At 40.2% G+C, this 21104-nt stretch overlaps 1 protein-coding gene and 2 long non-coding RNA genes across 3 annotated transcripts in view; 1 reads left to right on the top strand and 2 right to left on the bottom strand.

Annotated features, from left to right (window-relative positions):
• Positions 1 to 13928: 13928 nt before the first annotated feature.
• Positions 13929 to 16753, top strand: LOC109201763 (uncharacterized). The gene is made up of 2 exons (XM_019357411.2): positions 13929 to 14159; positions 15764 to 16753. The coding sequence occupies exons 1-2, from the start codon at positions 14085 to 14087 to the stop codon at positions 16751 to 16753; spliced, it is 1065 nt and encodes a 354-aa protein (XP_019212956.1). The 5' UTR covers positions 13929 to 14084.
• Positions 16754 to 20095: 3342 nt separating this feature from the next.
• Positions 20096 to 20958, bottom strand: LOC112846647 (uncharacterized). Its single transcript, XR_003219762.1, has 2 exons — positions 20924 to 20958; positions 20096 to 20275 (listed from the first exon to the last, which is right to left on the bottom strand). It is a non-coding gene; the product is annotated as an uncharacterized LOC112846647 (long non-coding RNA).
• Positions 20959 to 20972: 14 nt separating this feature from the next.
• Positions 20973 to 21104, bottom strand: part of LOC109201857 (uncharacterized) — an 8533-nt gene continuing 8401 nt past the window's right edge. Inside the window, exon 3 of the long non-coding RNA XR_002061775.2 lies at positions 20973 to 21001. This is a non-coding gene — a long non-coding RNA (uncharacterized LOC109201857). The remainder of the gene's footprint in view (positions 21002 to 21104) is intronic.

Here is a 21104-nt window from a genome sequence, read left to right as displayed (position 1 = left end):
TATCCAGTCCTTTAAATCAAGATTAAAAGCATATCTATTTGACTTGGCTTTCCTGACCAGTTAATACCCTTTTAATCTTTTAAATTTTAAACTTTTAAATCTTTTATTAGATTTTATTAAATTTATTATTTTTTATTAATTTTAGAATAGAATAGAATAGAATAGAATTCAACTTTATTGTCATTGCACATGTCACAGGTACAGGGCAACAAAATGCAGTTTGCATCCATCCAGAAGTGCTTTAGCCGTGATATAGATATATTACAATATATATTAGCAACAATATAGATATGTAAGTATATTACAGAAATGGGTCTATTATGGTTGTTATAATGTACACGGTATGAAGTATGTTATGAATATGCTATAACTATAAGTATGTACAGGCTGTAGTGAGTACAAGCTATGTACAGGATATGAACAGGATATAAATATGAAATTAAAAAAAACAAAACTATACAGAAATATGAGATATACAGTTATACAGAAATGTGAACTATGCAAGTTATGAACAGTTGTAGGATTAAAAATTATTGTATGTACAGAATGATTATTTACACAGAACTGTACAGTAGTGCAGTTAAGATAAGTGAGATATGTGGATAATTTCTACAGAGGCTGTATAAAGTGCTGGTGGTTGTGAGTGGTGGTTCAGTCCATGTTATTATTGTGTGTCTGAGGGTGCAGTTGTCCATTGTGTGTGTGTGTGGGTGGTTGTGGGTGTGTGTATGTTCAGTCCATGAGTTTAACGTGGGTCAGATGTCAGGAGGCAGAGTTCAGGAGTCTGACAGCTGTGGGGAAGAAGCTGTTCCGGTACCTGGTGGTCTTAGTCCGGAGGCTCCTGTAGCGCCTCCCAGAGGGCAGGAGGGTGAAGAGTCCATGTGATGGGTGACTGGGGTCTTTGATGATTTTCCCAGCCCTTTTCAGACACCGCTTCCTGTAGATGTCCTTTATGGCAGGAAGTGGTGCTCCGGCGATGCGCTGGGCAGTTTTCACGACCCTCTGCAACGCCTTCCGGTCTGAGGCAGAGCAGTTCCCGTACCAGACTGTTATACAGTTGGTCAGGATGCTCTCGATGATGCAGCGGTAGAAGTTCACCAGGATGTCTGAGGACAGGTGGTTCTTCCTCAGAGTCCTCAAGAAGAAGAGGTGCTGGTGAGCCTTCTTGACCAGCTTGGAGCAGTTGGTCGTCTAGATGAGATCCTCGGAGATGTGGACTCCCAGGAACTTGAAGCTGTTCACACGCTCCACAGCCGTCCCCTTAATGTGGATGGGTGACGGCTGTTACTGCTGTTTTTGTCTTAGCAGATTTTGTATTTATCTAACTCCCCTGGTCTGTTAGTGCCTCTATCCTGTCTGTGCTAGTGCCTGATTTGTACCCTGTTATTGACTTATGTTGACTCTCCATATTACCGTGAAGCACTTTGGTGTGCCTTCGGGTTTTTAAATGTGCTTATAAATAAAATTGTATTGTATTGTATTATTGTAATGCATGCTTCAGGCAACGTGACACTACAAAGCATTGGGACACACATCTGAATCTCAATCAGGCATGCTGCCTGCTTTACACACATTTGTAAAGAACTCCGTGAGAGTGGTGCTGTAACAGGACACCGCTGCTGCAACAAGTTCATCTGTTCCTTTGCCTCTGACAGAATGCACGATCAAAGTACGAGGTTTTATGGGCAACATTGTTCCTGCATGTAGTGCAGGACACCCGCCAACGCTCTGCAGTGACACACATGTAATTCTACCAAGCTCATTATTTAAAAGAAGAAAAAAGAAGCTGTTATTCCATGTCACATTAATACTGTGTAAGATCTTATTTTCCTATATCGAGAGTTAAACTAGAAATTATCTTGACCATGTGACCTGTGAGTATATTTATTAAAGCAGTCCACTAATATGCTAACATGTAAGATCACGTTTGTGCTCTAACTCAGCTCTAAACTACAGTCCTGTAAACGATGTGTGGCTGTGACGTCATCACGTGTCACAGGCAGACTGCCACACCCCTGACAAGCTCTTTGCTGTACTTCCTGCTTCAGTGCGTGTCTATAGCACCACAACAAAACCTGATACTGATTATAGAAATGTATTCTCACTCCATCTTTCTAAGTGTTTTTAACAGGTTTGACATGATACAGGAGACTTCACCGTTCCCGACAGCCTCAACTAAAAGTGCTGAACTATATAAGGCATTCATCACTCATAGCTGTGTTACTGAACACAACACAGATGTTTTACAAACACACACAGGTGTAAAGTGTTTCTGTGAACTGTTGGGCTTTAAGCTCTGCTCTGTTTTTGCCCTCTGGTGTCATGTCCAGCTCTCTTCTATTGAAAACTGTTCCAGTAAAATCATTTTTGGGTGTTAAACTGTACTGGATGGTTAAATCTTACTGATTAAATTTGAAATTGATAAAGACGTTAATCACAGCTATGAAAACCTCTTAGAAGCAGCATTCAGACAGTAGGCGTAGCTGTCGCCTGCAGACACTCTGTGCAGCCACACCCTCAAACTGCTCCATCACTGTTTTTCGGTTTTGCTCCACAAGCTCAGGAAGAGAAAAAACAGTCGGTATTTACTGAAGGTGGTTCTGGTACAAGTCATATATTATTATTATATATATCTTGCTTTAGTCACGCTGACATGCTAACTTTCATGTTTCATGCTGAAGCCAACCGTGTTCTTGTCTGATCGCTGTAATAATCTGTAAATTATGATGATTAAATATTTGAATACAGTTCACCTGCACACACCTGTTCACCTGGTTCAGGAAACACGCCCACATTACCTCCTGATGGTGGGTGGCTGTAGCTCAGGAGGTAGAGCAGGTCAGCTGCTGATCGGAAGGTTGGTGGTTCAATCCCTGGCTCCCCCAGTTTGCATACCAAATATCCTAACTGAATATACTAACCCCGACTTGCTCTCCGATGCATCCATCGGAGTATTAATGATAGTTAGAAGCACTCACCGTATAGATAATAGTGCTTGCGTGTATGGGGTGAATGCGGTGTGTTGTACAGAGCGCTTTGAGTACTCCAGAAAAGTAGAAAAGTGCTATATAAGAACCGGTCCATTTACCATTTACTATGATAGTCAAAGACGAACAGCTGCTCTGTGAAACCAGCTAATCTGCACTTCATGCCTTACTTAACTTTTAGATGTGTATTTTTAACTTCTTCTTCTTTTATGGTAAAACCACACCTGCAACTTATCAGCATAGTAGTACATCCCTTTTCTAATTTCCCTCTAAAGATGAGCGGTTCTTTGCAAGGTGAGCAAATAAATAGACAGATTATAGAAATCAGTGACGATACCCAGCCCTACTTTACACTATAAATAGCCCGTACACGGAGGTCCTATGGACATCCTGTGGTGATCAGCGACACTAGGTGACAAATCGCTGGTATATTACACTTCCAACATGTTACTTATATCACTTTGGAAAACACTATCTAATGTCATCAAAGTCATGGTTAGGGTTAGGGCTGGAATACATGGCTGGAATGTGTGTTACTGCGGGAGTGTCATTCTGCTGGATTTCCATAACGCGGTGCGTAGCATAAGAACGCGGACGGTCACCTTTCGCGTTCCTCAGAAACTCTGCAGGACTTTACAAATCATCAGTATATTATGCCTCGGGAGTGAGGATGGGCAGGGGCCCCACAAGGGACTGTCCTCTCCCCTTTCCTTTTCACCCTGTACACCACAGGCTTCAGCCCCTGCACAGAGACCTCCATCTTTAGAGGTTTTCTAATGACTCCACGGTGGTTGGATGCATCAGTGAGGGTGATGAGACAGAGTACCGGGCTGTGGTCGACTCCTTTGTCACATGATGCGAGCAGAACCATCTGCAGCTCAACATGACAAAGACCAAGGAATTGATTGTGGACTTCAGGAAGACCAGGAAACCTGTGACCCCTGTTTCAATCCAGGGTGAGGATGTTGTGGATGACTATAAATACCTTGGAGTACACATAGACAATAAACTGGACTGGGTTAAAAACACCACAGCACTTTACAGGAAGGGCCAGAGTCGTCTCTATTTTCTGAGGCAGCTGAGGTCCGTCAACATCTGACGAACAATACTCAGGATTTTCTATGAGTCTGTTGTGGCCAGTGTGATCCTCTATGCTGTTGCATGCTGGGGCAGCAGGTTGAGGGTCGCAGATGCCAACACTCGATAAACTGATTCGCGAGGCCAGTAATGTTGTGGGGATGGAGCTGGACTCTCTTAAGGGGGTGTCTGTCAACCCTTGATATTTATTAATGACGGATTTGTATATACTGTGCTATTTCTTAAATTTTCCACATAATTTCCTTAGAGATTAATAAAGTATGCTGATTCTGATTCTGATCATTAGGTAACACACACACACTTTCAGTAACATTAATTTGTATAAAAATCTTTTTTAAATTAAAATCAAAATTCAGGAATCCTCTTAAGCCCACTGGTACCTGAGATTCAGCCAGTGCTCTATTACAGTGAAAGCACTAATCTTATTGTCGCATGGGTTCCTGACCACGTCCGAGGCAGGAAATCCAAAAGTCCTTTCCTCCAGAGAACCAAAATAGGTCAGCCCTGAAAAAAGTATCAGAGAGGCGTTAAACCTATTCATAATGTTTGTTATTTATTATGCAATGCATGTCACCTAACTGTGTGTGAGACATGTAATTACCCTCCTTTGGCGGATAGACAGGTGGTGTGGTCGTGTTGGGTGCCACTGAAAACAAAGAGCTCACAACATAACAGTTACCGTTGTTATGGTTGATATGCAAAGTAATCAAACAGTGTAAACCTTTGGATTCTTTAAATATCTAGTTTTCAATCAGTAACACTGTAATAGCAGTTACTGAAGACGTTCAGCAACAGTCTGGCAGCATCAGTGAGACAGTCATGTTGCTATACTGTGCTAAACCAATGCTATAAATGATTGAGGTAAAAAGTAATATAACAAGATAAGACCTAATAAATACACTGGTCATTAACAGAACTGATATTCATTCCCTGTAGCAAAGTTCATCCGTAAAGAAATACACAAGTTCAAGTTATTTATTATTCAAGAATTGAAATTCACTTCCTTAAGGTAAAAGCACAGGACTGCATTCTCTGGTTTCAAAGAAAAAAATAAATCAAATAAAAATAGTATTTCTGCATTTACTACCCCTAATAAGGCACTATTTAAACACTATTAATAGTGACTTAGCTCTCTTCATTTACAGGATTTTGTTTATTTACTATCACTACCTTTCCCTTAGATTTTTAACATTTATGTAAAACAGTGATTCAGGAACTTTAGATCTAAATGTCCCTATGAGAGGCTGTCATTGGCTCACAAGTGAATGACAACATCTGGTCTGCATAAGATTCTTAGGAGCTCATCAGTAGGGTCCCTGGTTCTGGTGTCCTTCCAACGTAGATTGTGGCATCTAAGATGAGTTTGGAATTCTGCCATCTGGGGCCTTGAAGTCCAACTCGCCCCCCTTGTGGTGCCATTTTGGATTCTGCTATCCAGTAATGTATGCCTCCTCGTCTTCTTGGATGCTCCTTCTGCCGATAAAGGTCCTCTTTCTCCACAGTTGTAACAGGCCCAGTGCATCCTGTTATTTGAGACTGGTTGACTCCTTGGTCCCCCATTTCACGCCCAGTAGTGGTCCTTAACTAAAATCTCCATAGTGTTTTAATTTCATCTGAAGTATCTGGCCTCCCTCCCAAAGCTTTTCTGCCCTCTTTAGATATTCTGGAATCAACTCTGTTAAAAGGTCAGCCCTCTCAATACCCATATCTTTAGTTCCCGGATGTGAGTCTCTGAGATGTAGCCAAAGTCCATTTCTGAATTGAAGTGGTGGCTGTCCCGCACTCTGGGCTCAATGCCTCCATCTAAGAGGCATTGAGCTACTTCAGCTCCTTCAATGCGCGACAACATTGCACAAATGTCTCCTACAGCAAGTGTTTCTTCAGTTGTATTATCCTCTAACGTTGAAATCCCAGGACTGGGACGTTTGCATCTAGGCCTTAAACGTCTCGATTGGCAAATGGCTCGTAATGTCTGTTGCTTGATGCCTTGTGCGATATCGGGGTTTTGTGGTACGCTCTACCTTCTCTTCATCATCTTATCCCACTTGCGAGAGAAACAGCCTTCACTTTCAAAATGTCCATCTCACAAATTTTTTCTTTTTTTTTCTTTAAGCATTTCCTTTAATGTTCCATTAAATCTCCCTCTTATTGATTGTTTGAGTGTTTCACTGTTCCCCCTCCTTGCTTGCTCTTTCTCCTTTTGTTTTCTTCCCTCATGTGGGAGGGTCTAGTATTTTTCTGCTTCATCTTCTGTTTGTTTCCTTGATTGTAGCCAACTTAGAAATAACAGTTCTTCCTCCATCTGTCATAGCAGGAATGTCTGTTAATAATAATACTCCTGATGATAAGGGTGCAGCAGTAGTACAGTATTGTCTTTGTCTGTCACTTATTTCTAGCCTTTGGCTTTCATCCTCTTCTTCTTGGTGTCTCAGTTGTTCAAGTTCTTTTCATTGAATGACTGACATCTCCTGTATATCTTCCAAGAGAGCCAGTATTCTCTTACTTCCATCCTGGTTTCTTAGACGGTCTACTTCTATAACTCCACTCCTCACCGCCATTAGTGGAGCTTGTATGGGCAGTTGCTCAAGACCTTTCTATGGTGGAAGTGAGCTTGCCGACAAAGATGGACATAAAAATGGAGCCATATGTTCGGTCTCAGTTGCTTATCCAACACAAAGCCAGAGTGTCAGATTTTGCCTCTTCCATTTAACTGTCATTTGACACATTGCTTTTTTTTGTCACCAGAAGATCTATCTTTTTATCCATGAACCCCAAGTTTTTCTTCCTAGTCCTTTTCATCCCACACGTGCCTTATTATGTGTGTTGATTTAGGGTTTTTATTGTGTCATTAGTTGGGAGTTGTGCTCCTAGATATTTGGAGACAAAGCTTACTTTTTCTCACATCATCCAATCTGTTTTCCAATCTTGCCCTTTTCTTCTTCTTTGTTTCTCCTTCCAACATTTAGTATTTTTAGAACAGGGATGTCATAGTCAGAATCAGTCAGAGAGACTTTATTTATCCCCAAGGGGCAATTAAGATGATGATACCTTGCCGACCATACATACAATACACAAACATCACATTGGGGAGACAGGTCAGGCTAGGTAGCACTGGCAGGTCAACCGCACAAGCAGAAACAATGGAAAATGCACAACATGAGGAAAGACGAGGAGAAAAAAGAACTCCCCCCAGACTGAGCTCCAACAGGGAGATCAGTTTGAGAACAGAAAAAACCACCTCAGCACATGAATCATCACATCTCACAACATAGAAGACATAAGCTTTGAAGGTGTTTGGAGAGGGTGGGGGGTGAGTGTAGGTCAGTGTCAGTGCACATGCGTACGTGTGTGTGTGTTCCGTGTTCAGCCGAGAAAAAGTGTCCCTTCACCCGATTGGGCAAAAGTCAACAACAGTGCCCCCCACACCCCCATTGCCAAGCTTAAAAACTGTCACCTTTCGCACGTACGAGGACGCGCACATGCACTCTCATGCACGCGCGTTCACTCGTCCGAAAAAGGGGCACTTCCGGGCCATGCGGTTCCACTGTGCACACTCTGTCTTCTCCTAGCAGGGGGTGTGTTTTAATTAGGCTCATCATCCGCTGTGTGCATTTTGGCTTTTCATGGTAAATTTATACAAACAGGAATTACTTTGTCTTTTTATCCTGACACTATAGAAAGACTTTTGTTGTTAGACAGTCGAGCTGAAACGGCAAATTGTGTGTGTGTGTGTCTTTTACAAGCAGATTTTCCACGGTTAGTTAAGCGACTGTCCAACCGTGTTGCATTGTCACTTGTTTTTAACAACTGCGCATTGTTGACTGTTTCAGACTTTAAGACGCCGTGTATCTCAAGAAATGGTGAATTGAGAGACGAGTGCTTAGAGACCAAACTTTATGATATCCCTTTCATCAAATATTTGCATCCCCAAAAAGCCTTTCACCTAACAACAGTGCTGTTAGCTCGCATAAATTTCCAGTTAAATTTGAAATTATAAAAACAAAAATAGGCGTTGACTTCCCATGCCTTCTTTAAAACACAGATGTGCAATGCATTATTTAATTTATGTTTATCGATCGCTGTTAGCGTTTTTGTTTTCAGTGTGATTTTATACAAACAGGAGTTACTTTTGTAAATGCAGAATCAAAATTTTTTAATCGTACTTTTTAGACACTCGAACTGAAACGGCAGATTGTGTGTTTTAGAAGCAGATTTTCCCTAATTTGCGCTGCCACCGACCGAGCATTGTCACATTGTTTCTAACAACTGCGCATTGTTGACTGTTTCAGACTTTAAAACGGCGTGTATCTCAAGAAATGGGGAGATAAACTGCTTTTTTTCTCTGTTTTGAGGGTGGAGGGAAGAGGCATAAAGTCTAAAACGAGCCTCGGAACTCTTTCCGACTGGAGATCAAAAAATGTGTGAACAACTTTTGAAAGGTTTTTATTTGGCAAAGTACTCTCTTCAGTTTGCTCGCGGGGGGTTTATTCCGTCTGTTCTGCGCGATGTTTATCGCTATTTATTATATGTGGGGAAAAATCACATCAAACATCTGCTTGTCTAAATTTCAAATTGTTTAGCCAAAATACGCATTCACTTTTCATGCCGTCTTTCAAACATAGATATGCAATACTGTTAAGTATTTCACTATAAGCAAAGTCATGTCCAAGTGACGAGATGACGTCAGAGAGGTGCGTGCCTGCGTGCACGAGATTGTTATTGTTTTCTCTTGTGAGCATGCGCAATAAATGGCCTGTGTGGTTCCCGGGCCAAATGGAAGATGGCTATCGTTATTTTCTCTCCGTGAATATTAAGCCACTAAAGAGTGCAAGCTAGCCACTTTGGAAGAGGTTTACACGCAAGACTGCTGTAGTAATGTCTAGCGCTACAGGTTATGGGCCCAGTCATACCAGCCAAAGGTGGTTTAAGCTTTTATTCGACGGCGATGAGAAAAACTACGAGCTCTGGGAAACGCGGTTCCTCGCGCACATGGAGTTGCGCGGCCTCGGTGCTGTCCTGCAGCAGGAAGCAGAGGACGACGAGGATGCCCGCGCCGAAGACGAAGCGAAGAACGGGGAAGCATACGCAGAGCTGGTACAGTGCTTGGATGACAAGAGTTTGTCACTGGTCATGAGAGATGCAAGAAATAACGGAAGAAAAGCGCTGGAGATTCTCCGCGAGCACTATGCAGGAAAAGACAAACCACGTGTCGTAAGTTTATACTGTGAACTGTCCTCCCTCCAGATGACTAGTAAAGAAACAGTAACTGACTATATTATCAGAGCAGAGACTATATTCACGTCATTAAGAAGGGCTGATGAAAATATAAGTGATGGACTCCAGATAGCCATGGTAGTAAAAGGGCTACCTGATTCATATAAACCCTTTGTCGTGCACATCACTCAGACAAATGACACGGTAACGTTCAGCGAGTTTAAAACAAAACTGCGGAGTTACGAGAGTACCGAAAGATACGGGAGGAGTGACGTGAGTGTAGAGGAGGACAACGTGATGAAGACCATCGGCGGGACAAGGTCGCGGGGAAGACAGAGAGGAAAGAAAGTGGACATGGCTACTATCGAGTGCTACACCTGTGGTAAAAAGGGACACATGGCCAGGACTTGTCTTGCAGATCCCCAGTTAAAGAGAGAGGAGCAAAACTGGGGCACACCACAACGAGGAAGAGGACGCGGTCGTGGACGAGGACGTGACTACATGAATAAAGCAGAGGAAGAGGCTACATCCTTTTGTTTCTTTAAAATGAGTGACTGTCCTATGCAACAAGAAAAGAAAAGTCTTTTAGTAGACTGCGGTGCCACCACACACATGATTAACGACGCCACAAAGTTCAAGACAGTGGACAAGAACTTCAAACCAGAGAACCACGTGATCGAACTTGCAGATGGAACCAAGGTGAAAGGAATGGCGAAGATGAGGGGCGACGCAGAGATCTACATCCTGGACAGCGAGGGACGGCAGGTGAAAACAAGGCTGAAGCAAGCACTCTTCGTCCCATCGTTTCCTCAGAACATTTTCTCAGTTAAAGCAGCAACAGCCAACGGAGCCGAACTCCATTTCAAGAATGGGGATAACTGGTTATTCCACAAAAATGGAACCAAATTTGAGGTGAAGGTGTACGGTAGGCTGTATTACCTGAACACTGTAGAAAATGAAAATGTTGATGAGATATATGGTTGTCATGATATTCAGACCTGGCACAGAATACTTGGTCATTGTAACCTAGATGATGTTGCAAAACTTGAAAAGGTGGTTAAAGGCATGACCATAAAAGGAAAACAGGAAGGGTCCAACCAAAACTGTGAAGTTTGCATACAGGGAAAATTCACACAAAACAGAAACAGACAGGCAGATGCTAAAGCTAAAACTATACTGGAGCTAGTACACACAGATTTATGTGGCCCTATAGAGCCAGTAGGCAAAGATGGGTACAAGTATGCGATAACATTTACTGATGATTACAGTGGAATGATTTTTCCGTACTTTATAAAAGCAAAGAGTGGCACAACAAAAGCTACAGAAAAGTTCATTGCAGATGTAGCTCCATATGGAAAGATAAAATGTATAAGATCCGACAATGGTACAGAGTTTACCGGGCAACCGTTCCAAACTTTACTCAGGAGTAATGGGATAAGGCACGAGACTAGTGCACCCTACTCACCACACCAGAACGGAACTGCAGAAAGAGGTTGGAGAACCTTATTTGAGATGTCACGATGCATGCTGTTGGAGAGCAAACTCCCAAAGCATTTATGGACGTATGCTGTGCAAACAGCTGCCCAAATCCGCAACAGATGTTACAGTAGGCGACTGGAACAGACTCCTTACTGTGTATTCACTGGAAAAACACCTGACCTATCAAACATGAAGGTATTCGGTTCTGAGTGCTACGTGTACAAACAGGATAAAAAGAAACTGGACTCTAGATGTGAAAAGGGATTTTTCTTAGGCTATGACAAATATAGCCCAGCCTACAATGTCTACTATCCTGAAGTAGGAAAGATCCAAAAACACAGGCTGATAAAATGTCTTACTAAAAGTAGTGCAGACAGTCAGACGCAAACAGATTTTGACGTCAGAAATGTTTTTGAGATCCACAAAAATACACCACCAAACATGGTTGACCAAAATGAAGTAGAACCAAAGGCGAGTGTAGAACCAAACCTAGATGAGTTTACAGGGGCAGATTCAACAGAAAGTACTCAGGAAGGAGAAGAAGTGAGATATCCTACAAGACAGAGAAAAGCTCCAGAGTATTTAAAGGATTATCAATGCAAAACTGAGTGTGACAATGATGATGATGAAGGTGTAGACTATTTCTATAAAGTGGCTTATGGGGTGCCAATAACATTCAAAGAAGCCATGGACTCTAAAAAATCAAAAATGTGGAAAAATGCCATGAGAGAGGAAATGAACTCTTTAAAGGAAAATGAGACTTTTATTTTGATGCCACTGCCAGAAGGTAAACAAGCAGTGGGAGGCCGTTGGGTGTATGCAGTAAAGGAAAGCCCAGATGGATCTGAGACTTACAAAGCAAGGTATGTTGCAAAAGGATATGGACAAAAAGAAGGGATTGACTATAAAGAGACTTTTTCACCAACAGCGAGTATGACGTCTGTTCGAGCTTTGATGCAGGTGGCGGTGCAGGAAGACCTCACACTGCACCAAATGGACGTAAAGACTGCTTATCTCCACGCTCCGATGGACTGTGAAGTTTATGTGGAGCAACCAGAAGGTTTTGAGGTAAAATCCAAGACAGGAGAACACTTAGTGTGTAAACTGAACAAGTCACTGTATGGTTTAAAACAGTCGGGACGTAACTGGAACTTGTTACTGCACGATTACCTTGAAGAGAATGGTTTTGTCCAGAATGATGCTGATCATTGTGTCTACAACAGAGGTTCTGAGAGTGGGAAGGTCATTCTATTAGTGTGGGTAGATGACTTGATCATAGCAGCAAGTGACAACACCTTACTCAGGGATGTGAAAGAGGTGTTAAAGAAAAGGTTCAAGATGAAAGACATGGGTCCACTTAAACATTTTCTAGGCATCGATTTTTCACAGGGTGAGGGAGAGATTAAAATGACTCAAAAAAGACATATTGAAAAGGTGCTGACAAAATTGGGGATGTCCGATTGTAAACCGAGATTCACGCCAGGCGAGCAAAAGTTAAGTTTTGACAGTGAAGGAGAGATCATTGATCCTACAGGGTACAGAGAGATGGTGGGAAGCTTGATTTACATTATGACATGCACCAGACCCGATCTAAGCTGGATCGTTAGTAAATTATCACAACATCTTGCGGAACCAAAACAACAGCACTGGTCTGCAGCAAAACATCTATTGAGATATTTGAAGGGTACTAGAGACCAAGAGCTTCACTATCACAAAAGTGAGAAAGGTCTAAAGCTTGAAGGGTACAGTGATGCTGACTGGGCGTCAGATAAAGATGACAGGAGGAGCACAACTGGATACTGTTTTAGTCTAACTGAAAATGGTCCAGTTATATCCTGGAAAAGCAGAAAACAGTCAACAGTAGCTCTATCTACGTGTGAGGCAGAGTATATGGCGCTGGCTGCTGCTACCCAAGAAAGTATGTATCTTGTACAACTACTTAGAGGAGTAGATAGTAGAGAGCATGTACCTGTTAAGATATATGAAGACAACCAGGGGGCGATAGCTTTATCAAAGAACCCGGTATGCACACAGAGGAGCAAACACATAGATATAAAGTTTCACTTTGTTCGATCTGCGCACACTGAGGGAAAGATATCTATTGAGTACTGCCCTACTGAAAATATGATAGCTGATGTTCTTACTAAGTCAGTGACAAAGGTCAAGTTCGAGAGTTTCAAAGGGTATCTATTTGGAAAATAAAATGGATCAGCACAGAGAATCCTAAAAAAAAAAAAAAAAATGAACAAAGGAGCGATGCAAAGTTTTTTTGAGTATGGCCAGTATTGAAAAATATATCTGTATATTTTTTTTTGTTTGTTCTATTTTCTATTACAGAGAACAACGAACATGTCTTTGAGTGGGAGTGTTAAGTATTTCACTATAAGCAAAGTCATGTCCAAGTGACGAGATGACGTCAGAGAGGTGCGTGCCTGCGTGCACGAGATTGTTATTGTTTTCTCTTGTGAGCATGCGCAATAAATGGCCTGTGTGGTTCCCGGGCCAAATGGAAGATGGCTATCGTTATTTTCTCTCCGTGAATATTAAGCCACTAAAGAGTGCAAGCTAGCCACTTTGGAAGAGGTTTACACGCAAGACTGCTGTAGTAATGTCTAGCGCTACAATCAAACGCTGTGTATTTTTGGTTTTGTCAGCGGCAAGTTATCTTTTTTCTTTCATTCTAAAAACCGAGAAAAGACTTACTGTTTTTTTTGTTTGTTTGTTTTTTAATTAGTTAATTCACAATTCAAGGATTCCGACACATGAGAAACTTTTTAACATAGTCCAGCCCCGCTCAGTTTTACTGGCTGGCTGGCTTCTGCTTACGTTTTTGTTTTGTTTTTTTCTCTGCATCCCCCCAGCTGGCTTTTTAAAAACCTGCAGTGGCCTAGTGGAGTTCTCTACGGAAGAGGATTAGGGCCACTGGAAAGAAAAAAAAAGAATTCTGACTTTAATCTCAGAATTCTGACTTTTTTTCTCAGAATTCTGACTTTAATCTCAGAATTCTGACTTTTTTCTCAGAATTCTGACTTTTTTCTCAGAATTCTGACTTTAATCTCAGAATTCTGACTTTATTCTCAGAATTCTGAGATTAAAGTCAGAATTCTGACTTTAATCTCAGAATTCTGACTTTATTCTCAGAATTCTGAGATTAAAGTCAGAATTCTGACTTTAATCTCAGAATTCTGACTTTTTTCTCAGAATTCTGACTTTAATCTCAGAATTTTGAGGTGGGCACCTGCAGGCATCCATCTTCAGTGACAGGGATGTGTCCAGGTGTGCAGGTGGAGACCTAATTCACCAAACATGGTGGATATAAGTGATTTTTTGCGTGGCCGAGGGGTCCCCGAAGATGCTGTTTTATTAATGGAAGAGCAGAAGGTGAGTGAAAAAAGAGAGATACTTTGGTGTCTCTTATTTTTACAGGAAAACAGTTACGGTACAGTTACGGTTAGCTGTTAGCATGCTTGTTAGCTTATAATGTTATATAGGAATGAACGTGTTTCACGATGTTACAGTATACTCGGTGAATTGACGTTTTAACTGTTGCAGGATCATCCCAGATGGGTTCGTTGCATTTTATTTTATTGTTCTACTATTTCACAGTTTTTCAAGGCAGTTAAGCGGAGCTGTGTTACAGATGCTAGCCGCCTGCCAATAACACTGGTATATTTGATATTGGCAGTAAGTTACACTTAGTACAGCGGAGGAGAGAAACTGTAATGAATGTTTATGTGGATATTTCACTCAGAAAAATGGGTGGCGTTCATACACAGCCACCGACACACAGCCCCGGTTGTTGTTCTGACGGTGGCCGACTGACGAGCCCCTCACAACATGCTAACACAAACTAATGTTGTGCATGTAACTGTGTATACGTTAGTGGTACAGCGTCGGAAGAAATGAGCAAACTGTTAACTGTTTATAATGTCAGAATGACGTCATCGTTCTCCTGCACTGTGTAATGTATGTCAGCTCAAGAAGGAAATCATATCTTATACTCGGAGCTGCCCAGTGCACTTAACGCCTGCGTGTGGAAATGGTAGGCTGCACTACAGTTCACTACCGGTAAAAAATAAATTTAATACAGTATTTGGGTGTTTTTTTTTTTTATAGAACAATAAAATAAAAAGTGCTGGCTGAGGAGCGCTGCCGCGTTGAACTTTGACCTCGGAGTGACGTGACGTTTGTTTGAACAACCAATAGAAGTGCAGAAAGTCGCAAATCAGGCATATTGTTCGCATAAACACAAAAATAAATAAATAAATAAATAACGAAATAATCCCGATGTTGTGCCAAAGAGTGATTTGTAATGTTACTTTGTGTTCTATGTGTAATACCTTTGCTTAAATGACTAAATGGACTGTATTTATGACACTGTGTTATAGTCCTACATACATAAGTAACATTCATATGTACAGATAAAAATGTACAGAGATATGTACACAAGCGTGTACACAAAAGTCTACTGCTGATCGAGCTGCTCAGTGTTCGTACAGTTTCATGCAGAGGGCGTGGAGGTGTTGTCCATGGTGGATGTTAGCTTAGACAACATCCTCTCCTCCCCAGTCTGCTCAGTGGATTTTAGCGGACCGCTAAAGCTGGCCCTCCCGACCAGTTTGTTAAGTTTCCCCCTGTCCCTCTCTGCCATTCCACCACTCCAGCAGACCACAACATAAAAGACAGCAGACGCCACCACAGTGTCGTAGAACATCCTTAGAAGACGTACTACCTACATCATAACCAATCAAGTCCTGCCTTTTTTTAAATACAGATTAGGATGTACTATTTACTGAAAGGCTATGCATTAGTTTGCTTCTTTCATTATTGTGTTTCGCCCTGCATAAAATAGATAGCTTTCCTGATAACTACAGTCAGTACTCTCCTGCTGCCATTAGCGGTGACCTAAGAGGCTTAACCATAATATTGCTTTGCAGTGTAAATGTTGCAGAAAATGACTGTCTTTTCTTTCTTCTTGTGTGCAGATTGACTGTGACGTCATAGCACTGATGGATGACGCAACTTTGGCAAACTACATTCCCTCGTACGGAGACCGAATTGCCCTCTTCAATTTCTGCAAAAGCAAGCAACCACTGTCAAAAAGAAAACTAGGACTTCTGCAAAAACTTCGTGAGAAAATGAAAACCAGAAAAGAAAGTCCAAAGGAGAACACCTCACATACAGATGCAGGAATAAGACAGACAAAGAAGCAAAAAGCAACACGAAATGTTGAGATAGGATGGATACATAGTGATGGAAAAGTAGCCAAACAGGTGAGAGCGAAGCAGGGAGGTGGCACTAGAAAAATTCAAATGGCCACTGATGCTGGATTAAAAGATATTCTTCAAGAAGGAAAGAAACTTTTTTTTCCTGATGGCATATCTCCTAAGGGATGTGAAACAGATTTTGAGTTTGAGGTTTGGGACTTTAAACAGAACCACCTTACTGATGATACCTGCCAGTCTATTGGCAATATGTATGAGGCAGCGAGACTGACAATGTTACGCTTCTACATCGCAACAAAACCAAAAGATCCTGAAGAAGATGCCAGCGAGACATCTGAAGTGGTGTTTGTCTCAGAAAGCAGTGGCAGTGATAGTAATCCATTGCAAGTGGGGGAAGTCAGGGGTAATTTTGATGAAGTCATCACTGGTTCAGAAATTTCAGATGATCCAGAAATAACTTTTGGGCCAATTTTTGATGCTGAAGAAGATACAGAAGACACATTAGTCTATGAGGGTTTTCTTGTACCCCTCAGTCCACCTAATTCAGAGAACGTAATAACAATCACCATACGTCATACTGACACTTTACGTGACATGATTACTGCTTTCTCTGATGCAGAGATTTTGAGAAAAACACTGAATGTGAAGCGCATACTTCCAGACAACACAGAAGAACCAGGCACTGGATCAGGAATACTAAGAGATGTACTCACATGCTTCTGGCATGAATTTATGAGCGATGCACCCTAGGTGCAACGGTTAAAGTGCCATTCATTCGCCATGATTTTCCTGCTGAAAAATGGAAGGCAGTTGGGCGAATACTCTTGAAAGGTTATGAAGAATGTCAGTATTTCCAAATAAACTTGCAATCCCTTTTCTGGAGCAAGTGCTTTTCAATGGTGTTTACAGTGATCTTAAAGCACACTTTCTACAGTTTGTCAGCAGCCAAGAATGTGATGTTTTGATGGAAGCAGTAAAAAATTTCTCTGCAGTTGACTTGGATGATCTTGTGGAAGTTCTTGACAGCTATGGCTGTAGAAAAAGAATCACTGCTGAGACTCTTCCTACAATCCTTGATGAAATAGCACACAAAGAACTTGTCCAAAAACCAATGTTTGTTATTGACTGCTGGAGGAGATCATCAACCCCCATATCTCCCTCAGTCCGGAGGCACTGACCAAGTTATTCTCTGAACTGCAACCAACTTCAAAAAAAGTGTGCCAGCTCCTGAAATTTGCTGTGGATTTGACTCCACAACAAAAGAAGTGAAAAATCATCTCAAAAGATTCATCAGAGAGTTGGATAACATTAAACTTCAGAAATTTATGCGTTTCTGCACCGGATCTGACCTTATAGTAACAACAGTATTTATGTGGAATTTCAAGATATGACAGAGTTTACAAGAAGACCAGTCGGACACACGTGTGGGAATGTTCTGCAGCTAGCTAACAGCTATGAAAACTTCCCAGATTTCCGTTCTGAATTTAATGCAGTTCTTGAAAGTAATGTCTGGTGATGGACATTGTTTAGACTCTCACAGCAATGCGCTACATTTGAACTGCTCATTCACACTAGAGCATAACTGTAAAGAGATGTAGGAATATGTATTTTATGTATTTTGAACTTATACAGTATACTTTTTTAATTAGAGAGAAGTTTCCCATCTCTGTTAGAAGTCCAGTTTTGGCTAATATTTCAGTTTCTTTTATCATTTGAGTTTACATGATACAGTCACAAAACAAAACAAACAGGTACACTGTTTACTACCATATCCAGAGCTGTCTTCACCAAATCCAAGCTTTACAGCTGTAATACAGAAACCTTCAGCAAAAGCATGAAGAAAGAATACTAAAGATCTATAAACTATAATTAAACTGCTCTTAAACTTTCTTTAATGCACCATGTGTGGTTGAGAATTCAGCACAGTCAAATACTTTTTTAAGTAATAGTAGTAAGACTAATTCATTCAGATGGTATTTCTTATTAGGTCAGGGCTAAAACTGAACATAGTATAATGTAAAAGTAATGCTGTTATTCAACACTGTATGTAAAAAGGAATATGTACAATTTATACTTTTGCATTTGCATTTGTCATGTCTGAAAATATTTTGCTTTACAGTATATGCAATTTTAGTTAAGGTAGGTTAAGGTATCAAAGTTGGCATTTGTTGTTGATTACAAAGGTTCTATTAAAGTTGGTGAAAATATTTTTAAAATCCAGTATTTCTTATGTCATATTGTTTCTAAGCAACCTGTTATCATCCATCAAACTGATTCAAGCTGCTAAAGGATTCAGTCGTTTTGAAGACAGTTATTGATTACTAAGATCATAAATAAACACTGTACAGTTCAGTGCATGGTCAAGTGCTGTATTATTCAGCATCCTTTTGTATCCAAATGTCATGTCTCAGATAAAGTATTAATCTTAACACCTGAAAAAATGTCTTTTACTGCCAGAAATTATGCATTTTTATTTGTATGCATTATGTTCTCAACCATTCACACTTGTTTTATGTGATACCACAATAGCCAGTGTTCATGATCTTTACAGTAAGTCACTGATGTATACTGATGCGTAACAAGACTGTATGAGATCTATAAGTTTGTTTTAAAAGTTGAGTCATTCTTGTTACAGGCAGCTTATACGGTTATGAGTTTAGCCATGTTATTGGCATTGGCAAGAACAGTTCTTGTAAACTTTTTCCAATAAAATGTTACTGTACACAGTACATTTGTATTGTTTTGAATATGTTCATCACAAGCTCCTTATCTATTTGAACATGCCAGATTTCAAGAGACTGCCACACATGAGCCAGTAACATGGAAGAATACCATTTATTTTAATTTCAAACATTTCATAAAGATACACAAATATAAATGTAAAACATGTTGCACTTAATGGACAATAACTTGTTCCACTTGCAGGAACTGTTTTGTGCATTGTTGCAGGGCAGGGATACTACAAATATAAGTCAAAATATTTTGGTATGTTTCTTATAATTTAGGATTCATATCATAAAGGAGCCTTGTATACGACACCTCACACTGCATCAGTATAGCAATGACTCATGGTCATTTTACATGAAAACCAGCTAAAATATCTTACAACTAACAGAAGTGAAATAAAATAATAATTAGGTGATGGATCTTCATATGTGTAAATGATTATAATAGCTTTGCTTTAATATAATTGCACTAAAGTTCCCCAAAAGGCATAACCACTTGAAATATTAACAATGATACGTTTATAGAAACGTTCTGTTGTCAAGACCTAGAATGTTAATGCTACTATGGTTGCTGAAACATACCACAGATAACCTGGCACCTAGCATATCACATGCTGGTGCCTGGGTTCCAGCCAGAATATTAAGAATAAAGGTTGATACAGAAAACAATGAACAGGAGCTGGTCAGTTATATTTTATATACTATGCACATATCTGGCAACAAAACACAGAAATTTATATGCAATGACGGTAGGCAGATTACAACACTTATGATTCAATCAAAAATATAACATTGTAAATGCAGTTAATGTATGCCTTTAAAAGGATTAACATGTGTTCATAACTGATTGATAATATCACAATGTTCAGCTTTTCAAGCAATATATAACCAGTTCTGTTATTGGTAGTGTGAATGTAGAAATAAATCTACTGGGGGGAAAAGATACCAACCAAACTGTATTTATTACTATATCAACATAAAATGACTAGTTGGTGTCGATCTCCTATCAGCACTCTGAATTACATTACAGCAGTAATAAACAGCAATATTCTGACAGAATGACCTGAAAAATGGCATGTTCGGTCACACCTAAAAGATGTCTTCATTATGCAGTGCTGAAATACCTGCATAAAAGGTACCTGTAAGACATGGCACCTACTATCAAATCACGTTATCAAGATAAAGAGAAATATTTTGTATTTATTTGTACATTTACACACTGAAGTTCTTAAATACTTGCAGTATTTCTTCTCTTAACCTAATATACAGATCTGTAGCACCAAGTGGATCTCCTGGGGCATCCCATTCATTTCTACCATAAGCAGACAAACAGTTCAAAGACTGTTTCATCACAGGGGTATTGACCTTTTGGGCTACACTCTTCCATACACAAAGTGATATCCTCCATAGAAATAGGTTTCAGTCTGTCCTCAGCACTGTGCAGCTCTGGAAATGAGTACATTACTACTGGTCGACCCGATGCTGCACTACCACTTGGCCGGATTTTGTGTGAGTTCCATGTGTTCACAACTTCATCAAGTTCATCCTACATGAAAACAGCACAATATAAGTGTATGAAACAGACCATGTACCAGCAGATTTAGCCAAAGTTGAGGCTTATTAACTCATTAATCAACAGACATAGAAACTGACCTCTAATTAATGTAAAACAAAGCAGCAAAAAAATAGCACTGTCACTAAAAAGCACATGGACAGAATGGTGCTACATGATTCTACTGTTGAATAGATAGCCCAACACTTTATACTCAGTGTGCAATGATTCTACAATATATTTTCAATAGAGAATTTACCAAATATAAGATTGCTTTCTGAAACCGTGCCCAAAGGACCACTAGGTAACAGACTCCATAGTAATTAAAAAATGTAAATAATAAATTTAATGCTCATGCACCTGTGAGAAAGGGCAGTTACTTCCACTGATAACATGAGTACAATTCCATCAAAGTATTAAAATGGAATCCCAAAAAGTTGATTCTGTTCATCTGGATGTAGCGTTTTCAGTGTGAGAAATGTTTTGTCAAAAATCATTCCTTACCTGGCTGATGAGCATGCATCAAGACATATTAAAATGGAAATAAATTCATATTTTATTTAAAGAAAAAAATGTTCTAACCATATTTATATTTTCTATTTTGCAGCTAAGACATTACATAGCATGAGCACATGCTTTTACCTGAATAAGATTGAGAAAGCAGAACTGGATAAGACTTTGTCCAAAAAATCCCCTGTGAAGTGGCCATCATCCTGAAAACTTTGAAATAAGTTCATCCAAAATTGTGCACTTGTTTGCGTAGGGTAGCCACCATCCTTCTATACGTTGGTTGGCTGTACTTCTTCCGTAAGGAAACTTTTCT

Source organism: Oreochromis niloticus, linkage group LG4, assembly GCF_001858045.2.
Source record: "Oreochromis niloticus isolate F11D_XX linkage group LG4, O_niloticus_UMD_NMBU, whole genome shotgun sequence".
In the NCBI taxonomy this organism is placed as follows: domain Eukaryota; kingdom Metazoa; phylum Chordata; class Actinopteri; order Cichliformes; family Cichlidae; genus Oreochromis; species Oreochromis niloticus.
Note: the sequence above shows the minus strand (reverse complement) of the source record. Positions and strands in the feature narration are given on the sequence as shown.

Bases quoted from the DNA above. Each gene is read 5' to 3' on its own strand.
- LOC109201763 (XM_019357411.2), top strand. From the start codon at position 14,085: ATGGTGGATATAAGTGATTTTTTGCGTGGCCGAGGGGTCCCCGAAGAT. The intron at 14,160-15,763 runs GTGAGTGAAAAA...TCTTGTGTGCAG, and splicing joins TATTAATGGAAGAGCAGAAG to ATTGACTGTGACGTCATAGC.